Raw genomic sequence first — 12,807 nt, 5'->3', positions numbered from 1 at the left:
ATTTAGATAAAGAGTAAACAATGTAATCCACTGAGTCAATACACAAAAGCAGCGTATGCCTGTCCTCATAACTGGTACGCTGCCTTTGCAGGTCTAATATATACATGGAGACAGGGCTTGGAAGGTCAGAAGAGGGAAGGATTCACCAAGTCCCAGAGCCCAGCGCAGCCCAGGAGGAAGGCGTGGCTCAAGGGTGGACCTGCAGTTTTGCCCGCGGCCACAGACACTGACCCGAGAGGAGACCTGGCCCTGGGAAAGTGAGACTGTGCTGTGCCAACCGCTAACTGATGGGCAGATGCCCAGGACTATTGGTATTTACCTTTAAGTGGCCAATGATGAACTTGTGGACAACGTGGTTCCACATGGACTTCTTGTAGACAGAGAGGTGGCCATAATCGTGTTGCAGCCATCCAGCTTGGGCCTGGGGAATAGAGATGCTTTCACAGAGCCGGCTTTCCCATGTCCCTGGCCCCTGTGCGCCCAAGGTACTGGGGAGGTGGGGGGGATGGGGGCTTCAGGTGTCCAGTGAGAACATGACACCTCACCTGAGAGGTAGCAAGGACAAAGGCCGTGATGACGGTTGAAATCCAGCCATTGCCAAAGTAAAAGATGATGAACCAGGCGATGCTCTCCATGACGATGATGTGGGCCAGGAGGAGGAGAAAGAACAGGTGGTCACTCTTGAACAGGTTCATGTCCTCGGCAGTCTTCCTCAGGGCCCGGAAGTCCTCGGTGATCTGGGACTGTTGAGAAGAGTGCAGGGAAGGCGTTGGACCCCTGGTCACTTTGGAGGGGCTGTCGTCTTCTAGCCGGGAGAAGCACCACATCTGTGGTACTTGCCAGGGACTCCATGGCCATGGGGACCGCATGTTTGGTCCCAGTTAGGTGGCAAGGAAAGGATTCGACTCAAAAGCTGGTCTTGCATACCATGTTCACACAGCATTATTCGCAAGGCAAAAGGCAGAAACAACCTAAGTATCCACCAATGGATAACTGGCTAAACAGAGTGGGGTCTATCCACACCATGGAAGACTAGTCAGTCTCGAAAGGGAAGGAGATGGTGACATAGAGATAGAGGCAGAGACACAGGCAGAGGGACAAGCAGGCTCCTTGCGGGGAGCCCAATGCAGGACTCGACTCCAGGACCCTAGGATCACGACCTGAGGTACCAGGGGATGAACTCTGAAGATGTCACACTCCGTGAAATGAAGCCAGACACAGCAGGACTAATAGTGTGTCATCCCACATAACTGAGCTACCGAGAGCAGGCAAATCACAGACAGAAAGCAGAATAGTGCTTTCCTGGGGCTTCGGGGAGGGGAGAACCTTTAATGGGGAGTTAGGTGTTCAATGGGGACAATTATGACTTGGGGTGACGAAAAAATTCTGGAAGTGGATGGTGGTCAAGATCACCTGACAATGTGAATGTGCTCCAAAGCCATTGAATTGTACATTTAAAACTGGTTAAAATGGTAAAATTTGTGGTATGGATATGTGTATATTACTGCACACACACACGCACACACACACAAGCTTGCACTTTTCCACTACCTGCCCCTGCCCCCACTTGCTCTGGGCACTCTGTCGAGTCTTGAGGGGTTGTGGTGGGGGAGACAAAACTGCAGGCAGACGCCCCTGCCCCTAGAGAGCTCAGGGAGGCAGGACAACTGGATGGGCCCTGGGGATGTGGGGTCCAGGATGCCAAGGTGGAGTGTGCGGCGGTGACTCTGGAGAAATGAGCATGGCTGGGAGACAGAGCAGGGAGGTGGGGGTAGGGCAGGTGTGGGGAAGAGGGTGCTCTGAAAGGTAGATGGGGTGCCGTGGGGGTGGAGGAAGCCAGGTTTGGGAGCATGGGTGATAAGTGGCAAAGGATGTGAAGAGTGGCTAATGCCCATGTAAGCAGCAGGGCAAGAGGGGAAACCAGGTAGGAGCCAGAGAAGCACAGTCAGGAAGGGGGGAGCCCACAGGACACCCAAGAGAGGAGAGAAAGTGCCTGCCTGCAGGGGGGCTGGTGAGAGCAGAGGATGGAGTGAAGGAAGCAGGATGGAACCCCAGGTCAGCTCCGGGATGGGGTGAAGACAATCTCCTCCCTCAGCCCTGGGGAGAACAGGGAGGGGCAGAGATGAGAGATCCAGGGATGGGGGGAGGTTGGCCTCTGGAGGACACATGGAATGGGCTGTATTTCCCAGGGGTGGAGAAAGAAAACAGTGGGAGGACTGGACCAGAAGTGAAGACCCTGTGCCCAGCCGAACTCTACTGAGACCGTGGAGGTGAATAGGCTGGGGACGAATCACTCCAAGGCGGGGAGCCAGCCCAGGCTGGCAGCAAGAGGAGGGTGCTTGCTGCAGAGTCTGGGAATCCTGCTCGACCCCAGGTATGGTGCAGTGGCTCCCCAGTACTGACACAAAGCTCCCTTGGCTGACACCTGGCACTCTCTGTCTTTGGGCGGGCATCCCCTCTCCCCTCAAACCCTCCTCTCCTTCCTTGGTCTGGGCACACTCACGTTCTTGCCATGGTCCTGGCTGGGCTCCTCCGGGGCCAGCTCTCCGATCAGCAGAGGCTTCATGAACTTTCGCACGAAATCAAGGTCACGGTGGAAGGCGTGGAAGGCATCCTGGGGAGCAGGAAGGCAGGCGGCGAGTGAGGAGACCTCCATCCAGGAAGAACAGGGCTCACCAGCAGCAGCTCTCCAGTGTCCCCACTTGGACACTGAATGGGGCCTCCCAGGACCTGGCCCCAAATGCTCTCTCCAGCCTCACCTTGGCACATCTCTCAGTGCGCAGCCACACCAGCACCGCCCCTGGGTCTCCACCCTGGGCTCACCAAGGGTGTGTGTAGATTCGGGATGCCTCTGGGTGAGTTGGAAAAATGTACCCCTCCAGGTAGCTGCACAGGCTGGGCCAGGCCCAAGGAGGATGAGTGCCTCCGCTGGCACCCGGGGAATCACACCACCCGCCACCCCATGCACATGGCTTACAGTGAAAAGCATGGGGCTGGATCCTGCTACAGCATGGAAAATGTACTTAGGAAATCATGTCAAACCAAAAACAAATACAGAACTAGGTAAAAAAAAAAAACCATGCCTGAAAAAAAGCTTTTTCATAATTTGACAAAGTATGAAAATAATTACAAAAACAATCATCAAGAACTTTGGAGAAACCCTAAATTATTATATGTTAAGGTGGTGGCATTATGTCTTGCTTTATTTCATTACTTTTCAAACTTTCTCTAACACTGACATACCATTGCTTTTAAATTTTTTAAACGTTATATAATAATATTATTGTAATTCCAATTATAAAATTATAACATGCATGATTTGAGCAAATTCAGAGACTGTACAGAAGAATGAAGAGGAAAATAAATGCCACCCAGAGTGACCACCGTTGCTAATTATTTTAGCTTATTGCCCTCTGGGTTTTTTCCTATATGCGTTATGTATATTATTACATAAATCATCTCATAACAAATATGGCATTTCCATTAGAGATGAGCTGGCATCAGGTCCCCTTCATGGACTACGGTATAATGTCCCAGTAGCAAACAACATTTACTCTGCGGTGAGCCAAATTTTGAGACATTGCAGGATAGAGGACAAAGTCAATGACGCCGTGAGAAACCAGGAGAAACATAAATATAGTGGGGGGGAAAAGTGTGTGCGTGCATGTATGTGAGTGTGTGTTGGGAGGGGGTATTCAGATTTTTAAAAAATGAAAAAGATAAAACAAAAAGATTATAAAAACAGTAATGCTTGGGGCACCTGAGTGACCCAGTCAGTTAAGTAGCTGCCTGCCTTCGGCTCGGGTCAGGATCTCAGGGTCCTGGCATTGGACTCCCTGCTCAGCGGGGAGCCTGCTTCTCCCTCTCCCTCTGCCCATCACCCCCTACTTGTGCTCTCTCTCTGTCAAATAAATAAATAAAATCTTTTTTTTTTAAATGGCAATGCTTGATTTGAAAGGTTCCTTTTTGGAGGGGGGGTGGGGAAGATCCAGCTGTTACATAAGACACTTCTGGAGTTGAATGAGAAAACTGGAATATGGACTGGATATCTGGCCACGTTGAAGAGTTACTATTTATTTTCTTAATCGCAACAAAGGTATTGTGATTATGTTAAAGAATGTCCCTATTGTTAGGAGCAAGCGATGAAGAATTTAGGGATGAGGTGGAATTGTTGACACTTATTTTCATATGATTTGGCTAAAGAGAATCTCATACAAAAAAAAGTTAGATATATGCACAGAGGCAGAATGCAAACATGGCAAAATGTGAAGATTAGTGAATCTTGGTTGAGGAAATGCAGGTGTTCACTTCCTCTTTCAACAGTTCTGCATGCTTAGAAATTTGCAAAGTGTTTTTAAAGGAAAGAAGAACCGGGAAAGTACCCACAACTCATAAGCATGTTTTCAGCTGCCACCAAAGTATCTCAGGACAGCGACTGCCAGGCCTCTCCTGATTCCTTACTGTATCCCTGGCATCAAGTCTTTTTGTTCGGTCTTTATTTGAGTCTAGAACAGACTTACAAAGCAACATTTTGTGCAGTTTAAAAAAAATGTCTGTGCCTGCCCCCTACTTGAACAGAAAGACGGTAGCAGAGGATCAAATCAAGTCTCTTTTCAGAGAAGAGATGCGAGGCTCTTCTAGGGCCCTGGGCAGGTGGTAGGGACACCTGGGGGCCAGTGCTGACCAGCTCTGCCACTCTGGGCCACAGGCTCTGACCCTGGCCTCAGCGTCCTCTGCAAAGCGAAGTCCCTCCCAGCACCAAGTTTGAAGGCCCTGGGGAGAGGCCTGCCAGGAGCTTCCACGTCAGGGCCTGGGTGTCAGCGGTGCAGCGCCTTCCAAAGTCAGAGCCTACAGAAGCTCTTTCATTGGTCGTCCTCACATCAGACCACAGCTTTCGAGAAATGGTGGGAAGTCTTGGGCAAGGCAGTTTCCTGAGGGCCAAATGCTGTGTCTGATAACTAAGCCACCACTCTCCCAGTGAGAAGATAAAATTCAAGTCTGCAAGTGACTTTTTTTCTCACCCAGCACCTACCGCCCCCGCCCTGCATCCCCCTCCCCCTCCATCCACCAGGATCCGGTCAGGCCCTCAAGCCCTTGCCTGGGCCGGGGAACTTGGTGGAGTAGACTCCCATCCTGACCCAGGCCATTCCTTGGCCATTTCCAGATGGCTCTCAGGTGGCTTCTAACCTCCATGAGTCCAGGGGGAGGGAAGGGCCACATGACAGGGAGGGAGACAGGAGCCTTGTTTCTGTCACCTCCCAGAAGCCTGAGTGCCCTACAGGACAGATGAAGACACCAGAGTGCAAGAAGCACACATCCTCTGCTCCAAGTGACAGAGCCAGGATCAGATGTAAGTTCACCTGACTCGGGGGCTGCTTCCCTACCTGCCACGGTCCACAGGCCTCACGCCTCCTACCAGTTTAGAAAGCCGAGTGCTGTTAGATCATCTTATTGTCCGTGGTACATCGGACAGCTTTCTGTGCAGGCCAGGTGAGGAGCACCAGTGAACCACCAAGCTCGTGCCCACGCCGGGGCCTTTGCATGGCTCTTCCTTCTGCCTGGGAGCCCTGCTCCCAGTAGGGTCCCATGCCTGGCTTTTCCCATTCTCCAGTCCCATGTTCTCTCTTGGACATTGACCTGTTTTGCCTTCTTCCTGACAGTTACCGAATTCACAGGTTATATTACATACTCACTTCCTTATTGTCATTCTCCACAAGAATGTGAGCTCCCACAGGGAAGGGCCACAGCTGTCTCATTCGCTGCAACCCCAGGGCTGACAACAATGCTGGAGAGGCGCTCACAAGTGCATGTGAGGGCCCAGGATGCCATAGCCATGCCCCCTCTCATCCCAGGAAACTTACCCATCCTGCAATCGTGTTCAGACGCTTCTTGCACCGTTTAGTGCAACCCAGCTTATGCTTCTAAGGCCCCAGAACTCTTTGTCTTCTCCAGCACCCATGCTGGTGTTTGTCAAGTTGCCACAAGCTGAGACAGGGAGGCTAGCCACTGAGCCATGGGCTTTGTGTACATAAGCCACTCATCTTTACCAAACTCTTAGGCAGGTCTTATTTTAGAGACAAGGAAGGAGACTGAGGGAGGTGAAGCTGCTAGGCCACAGTCACCTTCCAGGTGCCTACATCTAGAGTTTTCCAATGCTAAGACACAGGCCTCAATCAAAACAAGCTTCCTCCCCGCCAGGAGTCAAGCACCTTTTGTGCCTTCCTCTTCAAAATGTCATGGATGGACCTCACATATCCACAGAAGGTCCCCAGTAACTTCGGTTATAGAAGTGTCTGGCTGGCGCTAGGTAGGTCACCAGGCAGGGCAAGACAGGGCCAATCCAAACATTGACTTTGGAACAAGAGTTGGAACCAGGGTCTATCCTCGTTTGACAGGGAGAGAGGCCAAAGGTTTATCAGGAAGGTCTGAGACAAGGGTAAAGAGAAAGAAGTAGCAACAGCTTGGGAGCAGACTGGAACTGTCCTCAGGAGGCCAGGTGTATGGGCTGTGGGAGAAAGGGCCAAAGATTCCAAAATGGAAGACACGTATGCTGCATTTCCTGTTTCTGCCACCATCCAGCATCAGTGCCAGACAACTTCTGCATGAAGACACCTTCCCCGGTCCGTGCCCACTCAGGGTAGAGCTGGCAACTCCTCCTACCACACCGAGGGGTAGATGCCATGATTTGTTTCTGGCTGTGCCCACCTTCTCTGCAGAACAAAGCTGGTCTCCAGTCCAGCTTTTATACATCTGGGCACTTAGCCTGGGACCTGGGAAGTACAGGAGGAGCAAACAAAGGGCATTCCACATTGCAGGTAGTGGTCCTGGGAACCAGGACTCTGCAGAACAAGGGGTTAAGGAGGAAGAAGCAGACAAGGTATCCTGAGTTCTCAGCTAGAGACAGGGTCACCGACTTCCTTTCTATTGCAGAGCCCCTGGACCACGCCCCATCCCCGGGAAAGAAGCAATGGAGGCTGTGGGCGGGGTTCGGGGACCAGGGTGCCCTTGGGTGAGAGAGGGCACGTTGGCTGATGATGGCTGGCACACATAGCGTCCCAGGGGAGGGAAGGGTTCCACAGCACAGGGAGTAGATGCCAACAGAGGCAAGCTGACAAACTTGTCGTTCTCACAAATGATGAGGGATGAGGGATGGGAAGATGCTGGGCTGGGTCCTTCCCTGAGGCTGCAGCCAGTGGGGCTGGGACTGTCCTGTCCACATCTAGCTCAGGAGGTACAGCTCCCCTCCAGGCACAGAGGACAGGTGTCCTGCAGTCGATGCCTTTTCCTATGGTAAATATGGGGTCACTGAACTTTCTCTTCTTCACCTGCTATTTCCTATTTACTGAACTCCCTGCTCTGTGTGCTGGGAACATGCACACACATGCACACACATGCTAAGGGACACCCAATAATGATCCATCACACCTGTAGTGCGTCCTGAAGTTTAAAGAGTGAACTCAGGACACCTGGGTGGCTCAGGGGTTGAGCATCTACCTTCTGCTCAGGTCGTGCTCCTGGGATCAAGTCCCACATCAGGCTCCCCACAGGGAGCTTGCTTCTCGCTCTGCCTTTGTCTCTGCCTCTCACGAATGAATGAATGAATGAATGAATGAATGAATAGAATAGAATAGAATAAAACTTTTTTTAAAATAGTGAACTCATGCATAGCCCATTTGAGCCACAGTCCATTTGAACCACAGCCCATTTGAGCCTGGCAACAACAGATCTGTGAAAGCAAAATTCATGGTAATGCCTCGCCTAGGAATTCATAAAGCTGATGCAAACCTAGGTCCTCTGCCTCTGAATACCATGACCCTCTGGCCCTGTCTAAAGGAGGTCAGAGGGGTTCCTGGGTGGCTCAGTTGTTTCAGTGTCTGCCTTCAGCTCAAGTCATGATCCTGGGGTCCCACAGTCAATGGATGATCAATGATAGAGTCTGCATCAGATTCTCTGCTCTGTGGGGAGTCTGCTCCTCCCTCTCCCTCAGTCCCTCCCTCTGCTTGTGCTCTCTCACTCTCTCTCTTTCTCGGTCTCTCTTTGTCAAAGAAATAAATAAAATTTTTAAAGATGTGGCTTAACGCGGATAGGGCAGGAAAAGCTGGAGACAAAGGCAGGTGTGGTGCCCAGAAGGAGAGGACCCAGCACCATGCCTCAGCTTAAGAGGGAGGGAAGCAAACCCACCAGATGCGGTTACTGTCTGAACTGTTCATCTTACAGCTGACTGCCCAGGGGGCCCAGTTCAGAACCGTGGAGAGACTGAATAAATGTGTGATAAATCACAGCTGAAGATAAAAACCACAAGTAGGGAAAGTTCTGCGGTGGTGGGCCTTGGTCTTGAAGAGCAGGCATCCTTGGGACTCCCAGGGTTCCTTTTGCCCTCAGCAAGGCAAAAGGCAGAAAGTACTGGAGGGCCAGAGGTAGAATGGGAAGTCAGGGGAGGGAGGCAGGGGGAAAAGGTGCGTGGGCTCTGTAATGGGGCAGGGAGGACTCCGTAATGGTAGATCCTGGGCTTAGGGCTGGGCACTGCCACTTGAGCAAAGTTTTGAAACCTAAGAGCAATGAGAGATACCTCCATGGCTTTTCTGAGGGCCAACTGCACTAGCATGCCTGAATGTGCTCTGTGAGTTGCAAATTTAGCACCTGTATTCTTATAGACAAGGCCAAGTTCTAACTTCTGCAGAAGTACCAAAGGATAACTGCCCTTGGCTAGGTCACTCTTCTGCGGAAGAGGTGGTCCTAAGTTCTGCGGCCTTTTCTTCAGAAACAGGAAAATCCCTTATGGAGGCCCTGAATTGTCCCAAGAAAAGCTTCCTTGACTTTCAGCCTCATAAGAAGGATATTACTGCAATGTGATCGGCTCAAAACCTGTGATCGGTGCATGCACTGAGTGTTCCAGGGCATCTGAACTCTGTCTATGGACTAGTCCCTCCCCAACTTGCATGACCCAAATACTCTGTCTCTCCCCAAGCTCCAGGGAAGAAGTCAGTGCTCTGAGGACCAAGGCTACCTGCTGCTCAACAACCTAAGGCCAAGGGTCTCTTGCTAGACTACTCCAGCCTCCGCAAGTCTGCATCCCACACACCCTGTGCTGCCCATGGTGCCACCCTGGTGGGGACCTGGTCCAGACAGCGAAGAGAGGAGAATCCAGTTGCCCACTCCATGTTACTGTACTATATCCCCAGTTAGCACATACAATGCCCTATAAACCTCATCTTAGGAGGTAGTAAGCTTTGGAAATAAAGGTTATGTAATGCGTTGCTCCAACACATAAAGCTGGCATAGATTTAAACTTTTTTCCTTGTTTACATAATCCTCATCTTCTTACTTGCTGGACAAGAAGCAATCTTTCCAGTGCTCACTTACAGCTTATGAAGTGCTTTGCCGCACAATACATCTTTATCCACATAAAAAAACACATTTCATGGTGAGAAGACCTCAACCAGGAGTCAGGTATTTTGAGAACTGCCCTTACCCAGCTTCCTATGGACAACTGTGGGAAGGGCCCCGTCACATAACAGATGGGCTGGGAAACCTTATGCCCACTAAGTTATGGTTGGCAGTCCAGCCCCCAGGGCTGAGCAGCGTTCACAAGCAGGTAAAACCAGATGAGCCCCAGAGTGGTAGGCACCATCTATGGTTGACCACCTTCGGGATCTTGCATGTTGCCTGGATCCTGCTCCCCAAAGCTGTAAGCCATTTACAGTCTAGATTATAGCTGCCTGGTCTGGCCTGCCTGGGTACGCCTGGTCCAAAGAGACTTAGAAGAAGCAGGGAGATGAAAAGTTCTACTGACTCACAGGGGCTCATACAGCTAGAAGAGCAAAAGCCGCAGAGCACGCAAACGATCCAGGGGCCACGATCTGGGTGTCGGCCCACCGCCTCTCCCCTGTTCACCCTGCCCAAGTGGCTTCCAGGTCACTACCACCGAGGGGCCCCTTTCTTCCCTTTTAGACCCTCTTAGGCTCCCTCTCTCCCATTCGAGTCCTTTGGGCTCCAGCAGCGCCTTAAAACAATGCAAGGATTTCAGACTGGGGGGTCGGGAGGTGCCAAAGGGACACAGCCAAACCTTTAGTGTGGGTGAGACAGGGCAGCTCTGACTCGGCGGGAGGCCCCACCATCCCGATAGGTTTAGGAGTGCAAGATGAGGGAAGGGCATTCCTGGCAAGATCTGGAAACAGAGGACCATTGAGTACTGGAGGAGTCCGGGAGTAACCCCGGCCCAGCTGGACCTGCTGCCAAGCCAGCCTGATGCTGCTAAACCCGCGCGGCTCCCGGCTCCTCTGGACCCGGCCTTGGCAAACAAACCCTCCTGCCGATCCCCCAGCCCCGGCGCCCAGGAGCCTGCCCGCCAGTGGGTCGTGGCGGTCCTGGAGCGCGGGCGCAGGGGCTCCCGGGCGGTGCCCCCGGGGCAGCCATGGCGGCCTCCGGGGCCAGGGGCAGCGCGCGAGCTCCCCCCCGTCCCGCCCCGTCCCTCCTTCCAGCCCGGGGCCCCCGCTCGGCGCCGCGCAGCCTCACCGTGGCGTCTTCCCCCGCGTAGTGCCCGATGACCCGGTGGCCCCCCGGGTGCCGGCTGGACCATTTGGTGATGTTGTAGACCTTGCGGTCGATGACGAGCCACTTGTCGGTGCGCAGGTTGTGCTTCTGGATCTCCTCCCAGCAGAAGGTCTGCAGGGGCGCCTCGCGCTCGGCGGCCCCCTCGCCCTGGTTGCCCCCCTTCCCCATGCTGCGGCGACCGCGGTGCCCGCGCGCTGTGGCCCCCTCGCCCGCCGCCCGAGTGTGCGGCCCGGGCCTCCCGGCCTGCGGCTTTTGTCTCCTCCTCCTCCTCCTCCTCCTCCCCCCCCCCGCGCGCCCCCTCCCCCTCCCCTCCCCTCCCCTCCCCCAGCCCCGCCGCCCGCCGCCCGCCGCCCGCGCGCAGGACCCTCCCCGCCTTCCCTCGCGCCCGGCCCGGCCCCGCGCGCCCCCGGCGGCCCCTCTCCTCCGCCCGCCCCCGGCCCCGGCCCCGGCCCCGGCCCCGGCCCCCGCCCGCGGCTCCGCGGCCGCCCGCGTTCCCACCGTGATCAGCAGAGCGTCTGCACCAATCCGGGCGCGTCGCCCCGCCTGCCATTGGCCCAGGAGGATCTTTCGAAGGCCAGCGGGGCTGCCGCGGCGCTCCCCGGCTCCCCGGCTCCCCCGCCCGCGCGCCCTCGCTCAGTCCCGCCGCCTCCCCGCCCCCACCCGCCCCGGCCGCGGGCGCCCAGGACAGCCCCGCGCCCCGGGGTGTCCCCGACTGTCCGCGCTCCCCACGTCCGCGCCGTCCTCAGCCTCCCCGAGCACCCCGCGGCCCGGACCCGCCCAGGGCCAAGACGCCCGTGGTCAGACTCTCGGGAAGGAGGGAAGGACCCGGGGCCGCAGCGGGCGGGGGAGCGCAGGGGGCGCGCGCTGGCCCCACCGGGAAGCGCACAGGCCGGGCGGCGAGCGAGCACCCCGAGCCCCTGGCAGGAGCGCCCCGCGGGCTCCAGGAAGGAGAAGATGGAGGAGGCAGAAGGGAGGCGGGAGACGCAGGCCCGCGGAGCCCGGAGGACGCAGACTGCTTAGGATCGGCGCCCTGAGCCCTGGCTCCCGAGGTGGCCCGGGGATGAACGGGACCAAGTGGGGGGCGAGGACAGCCTTGGGAACCGGGAGGCCCTAAGCGGCCCTCATGCTGCAATGGGATGACTTCTAGGTCCCGGGTCGCTGGCGCACTCCCCTCGTGAGCTTCTCAGCCAACCCTGTGAGGTGACCGCGGAGCAGGCCTAGCTCCATCTTGAACCCAGTTTGCCTTGAACGCTGCTCCCTCCCCTGCTGCTCCACCGGAGACCTGTTTGCATGCTGCAAGCCCGCTGGGGAACCCGCTGGGGAACCCGCTGGGGAACTAGCCGACCTTTAGGTTTTTAGGTTTTCATAGGAACACTGAATTAAGACAGGACACATGGCACAAAATAAACTAATCGGCGTATTCTTGCAGATCACCCCATAAGCACGTGATAAGCTTATATGATTCTGTTTAAGGCTTCCTAGGGAGCTCGAACCGGACGCATGTTCACTGAAGACCCCTGATGGATTTGCTCAAGCCCCTGTGGCACCTCAGCCAGTTTCTGTTTCCTGTTTCCCTCCCGCTTTCAAAGCCCCTCTTTGTGCCCATAGGAAGATGGTTTCTTGGGACATCAGTCCATCATCTTTTTTTGTTAGATGGCTTTCTGGAATAAAGTTGCTTTCATCGCTGCAACACCTGTGTCTTAACTTACTGGCCTGTGTTTGGTGGCAAACAGGACCCACGTTGTTATATCAAACTACAACGTGGAGACACGGAAGTTTAAGAAAGATGAAATAGGCAGGTGCTTGCCGCCAGCAGCTAGCACTGCCAGGCAGTCTCCAGACATCACCCTGCCTCTCCCCTAATGAGGTCAGTGGAAAGGATTCATTGTAGAAACTTGGCTGGGGAGCAACCTGATGCCGGGGCGGGTAGGAAGATCATGCTAGCCAACTGGTGGGGGGCAGGGCAGTGGAGGCCCCACAGGGTCCCCTTCATGCCATGGCCACAGTGGTCGGCCTCCCCCATGTCATGCTGGTATCAGTCCCGAGCAGGCTTCATTCATGTCTCAAACTTTGACAGGAGGAGAAACAAGGCCTCTCTCTGGCTTTAAAGAGTAGCAATAGGCATCTGAACCAAAGCCCTTGCTCACAGGATGAGAAAGGATGAAGCAAGCTCCCCAGGAGGATACACTGATTTTTATGCGTGTTAAAGGTATACTGAAACAGTACGCAAAACTGATTTTTTTTTCGGAAGGG

General features: G+C 54.5%; 1 protein-coding gene and 1 long non-coding RNA gene across 2 annotated transcripts in view; one reads left to right on the top strand and one right to left on the bottom strand.

Moving 5' to 3' along the window:
* FADS2 (fatty acid desaturase 2) overlaps window positions 1–10,782 on the bottom strand; it is a 29,512-nt gene extending 18,730 nt beyond the window's left edge. The window contains exons 1-4 of the mRNA XM_072789402.1: window positions 10,516–10,782; window positions 2,504–2,614; window positions 546–743; window positions 320–421 (exon numbers count right to left, since the gene is read on the bottom strand). Of these exons, the coding sequence (XP_072645503.1) occupies window positions 320–421; window positions 546–743; window positions 2,504–2,614; window positions 10,516–10,722 (618 nt within the window). The 5' untranslated portion in view covers window positions 10,723–10,782. The remainder of the gene's footprint in view (window positions 1–319; window positions 422–545; window positions 744–2,503; window positions 2,615–10,515) is intronic.
* A 426-nt stretch (window positions 10,783–11,208) lies between these two features.
* LOC140612257 (uncharacterized) lies at window positions 11,209–12,244 on the top strand. Its single transcript, XR_012013538.1, has 2 exons — window positions 11,209–11,603; window positions 11,702–12,244. It is a non-coding gene; the product is annotated as an uncharacterized lncRNA (long non-coding RNA).
* Window positions 12,245–12,807: the final 563 nt, after the last annotated feature.

Source organism: Canis lupus, chromosome 21 (genome assembly GCF_048164855.1).
Source record: "Canis lupus baileyi chromosome 21, mCanLup2.hap1, whole genome shotgun sequence".
NCBI classification, from domain to species: domain Eukaryota; kingdom Metazoa; phylum Chordata; class Mammalia; order Carnivora; family Canidae; genus Canis; species Canis lupus.
This window is presented reverse-complemented; position numbering and strand designations above follow the sequence as displayed.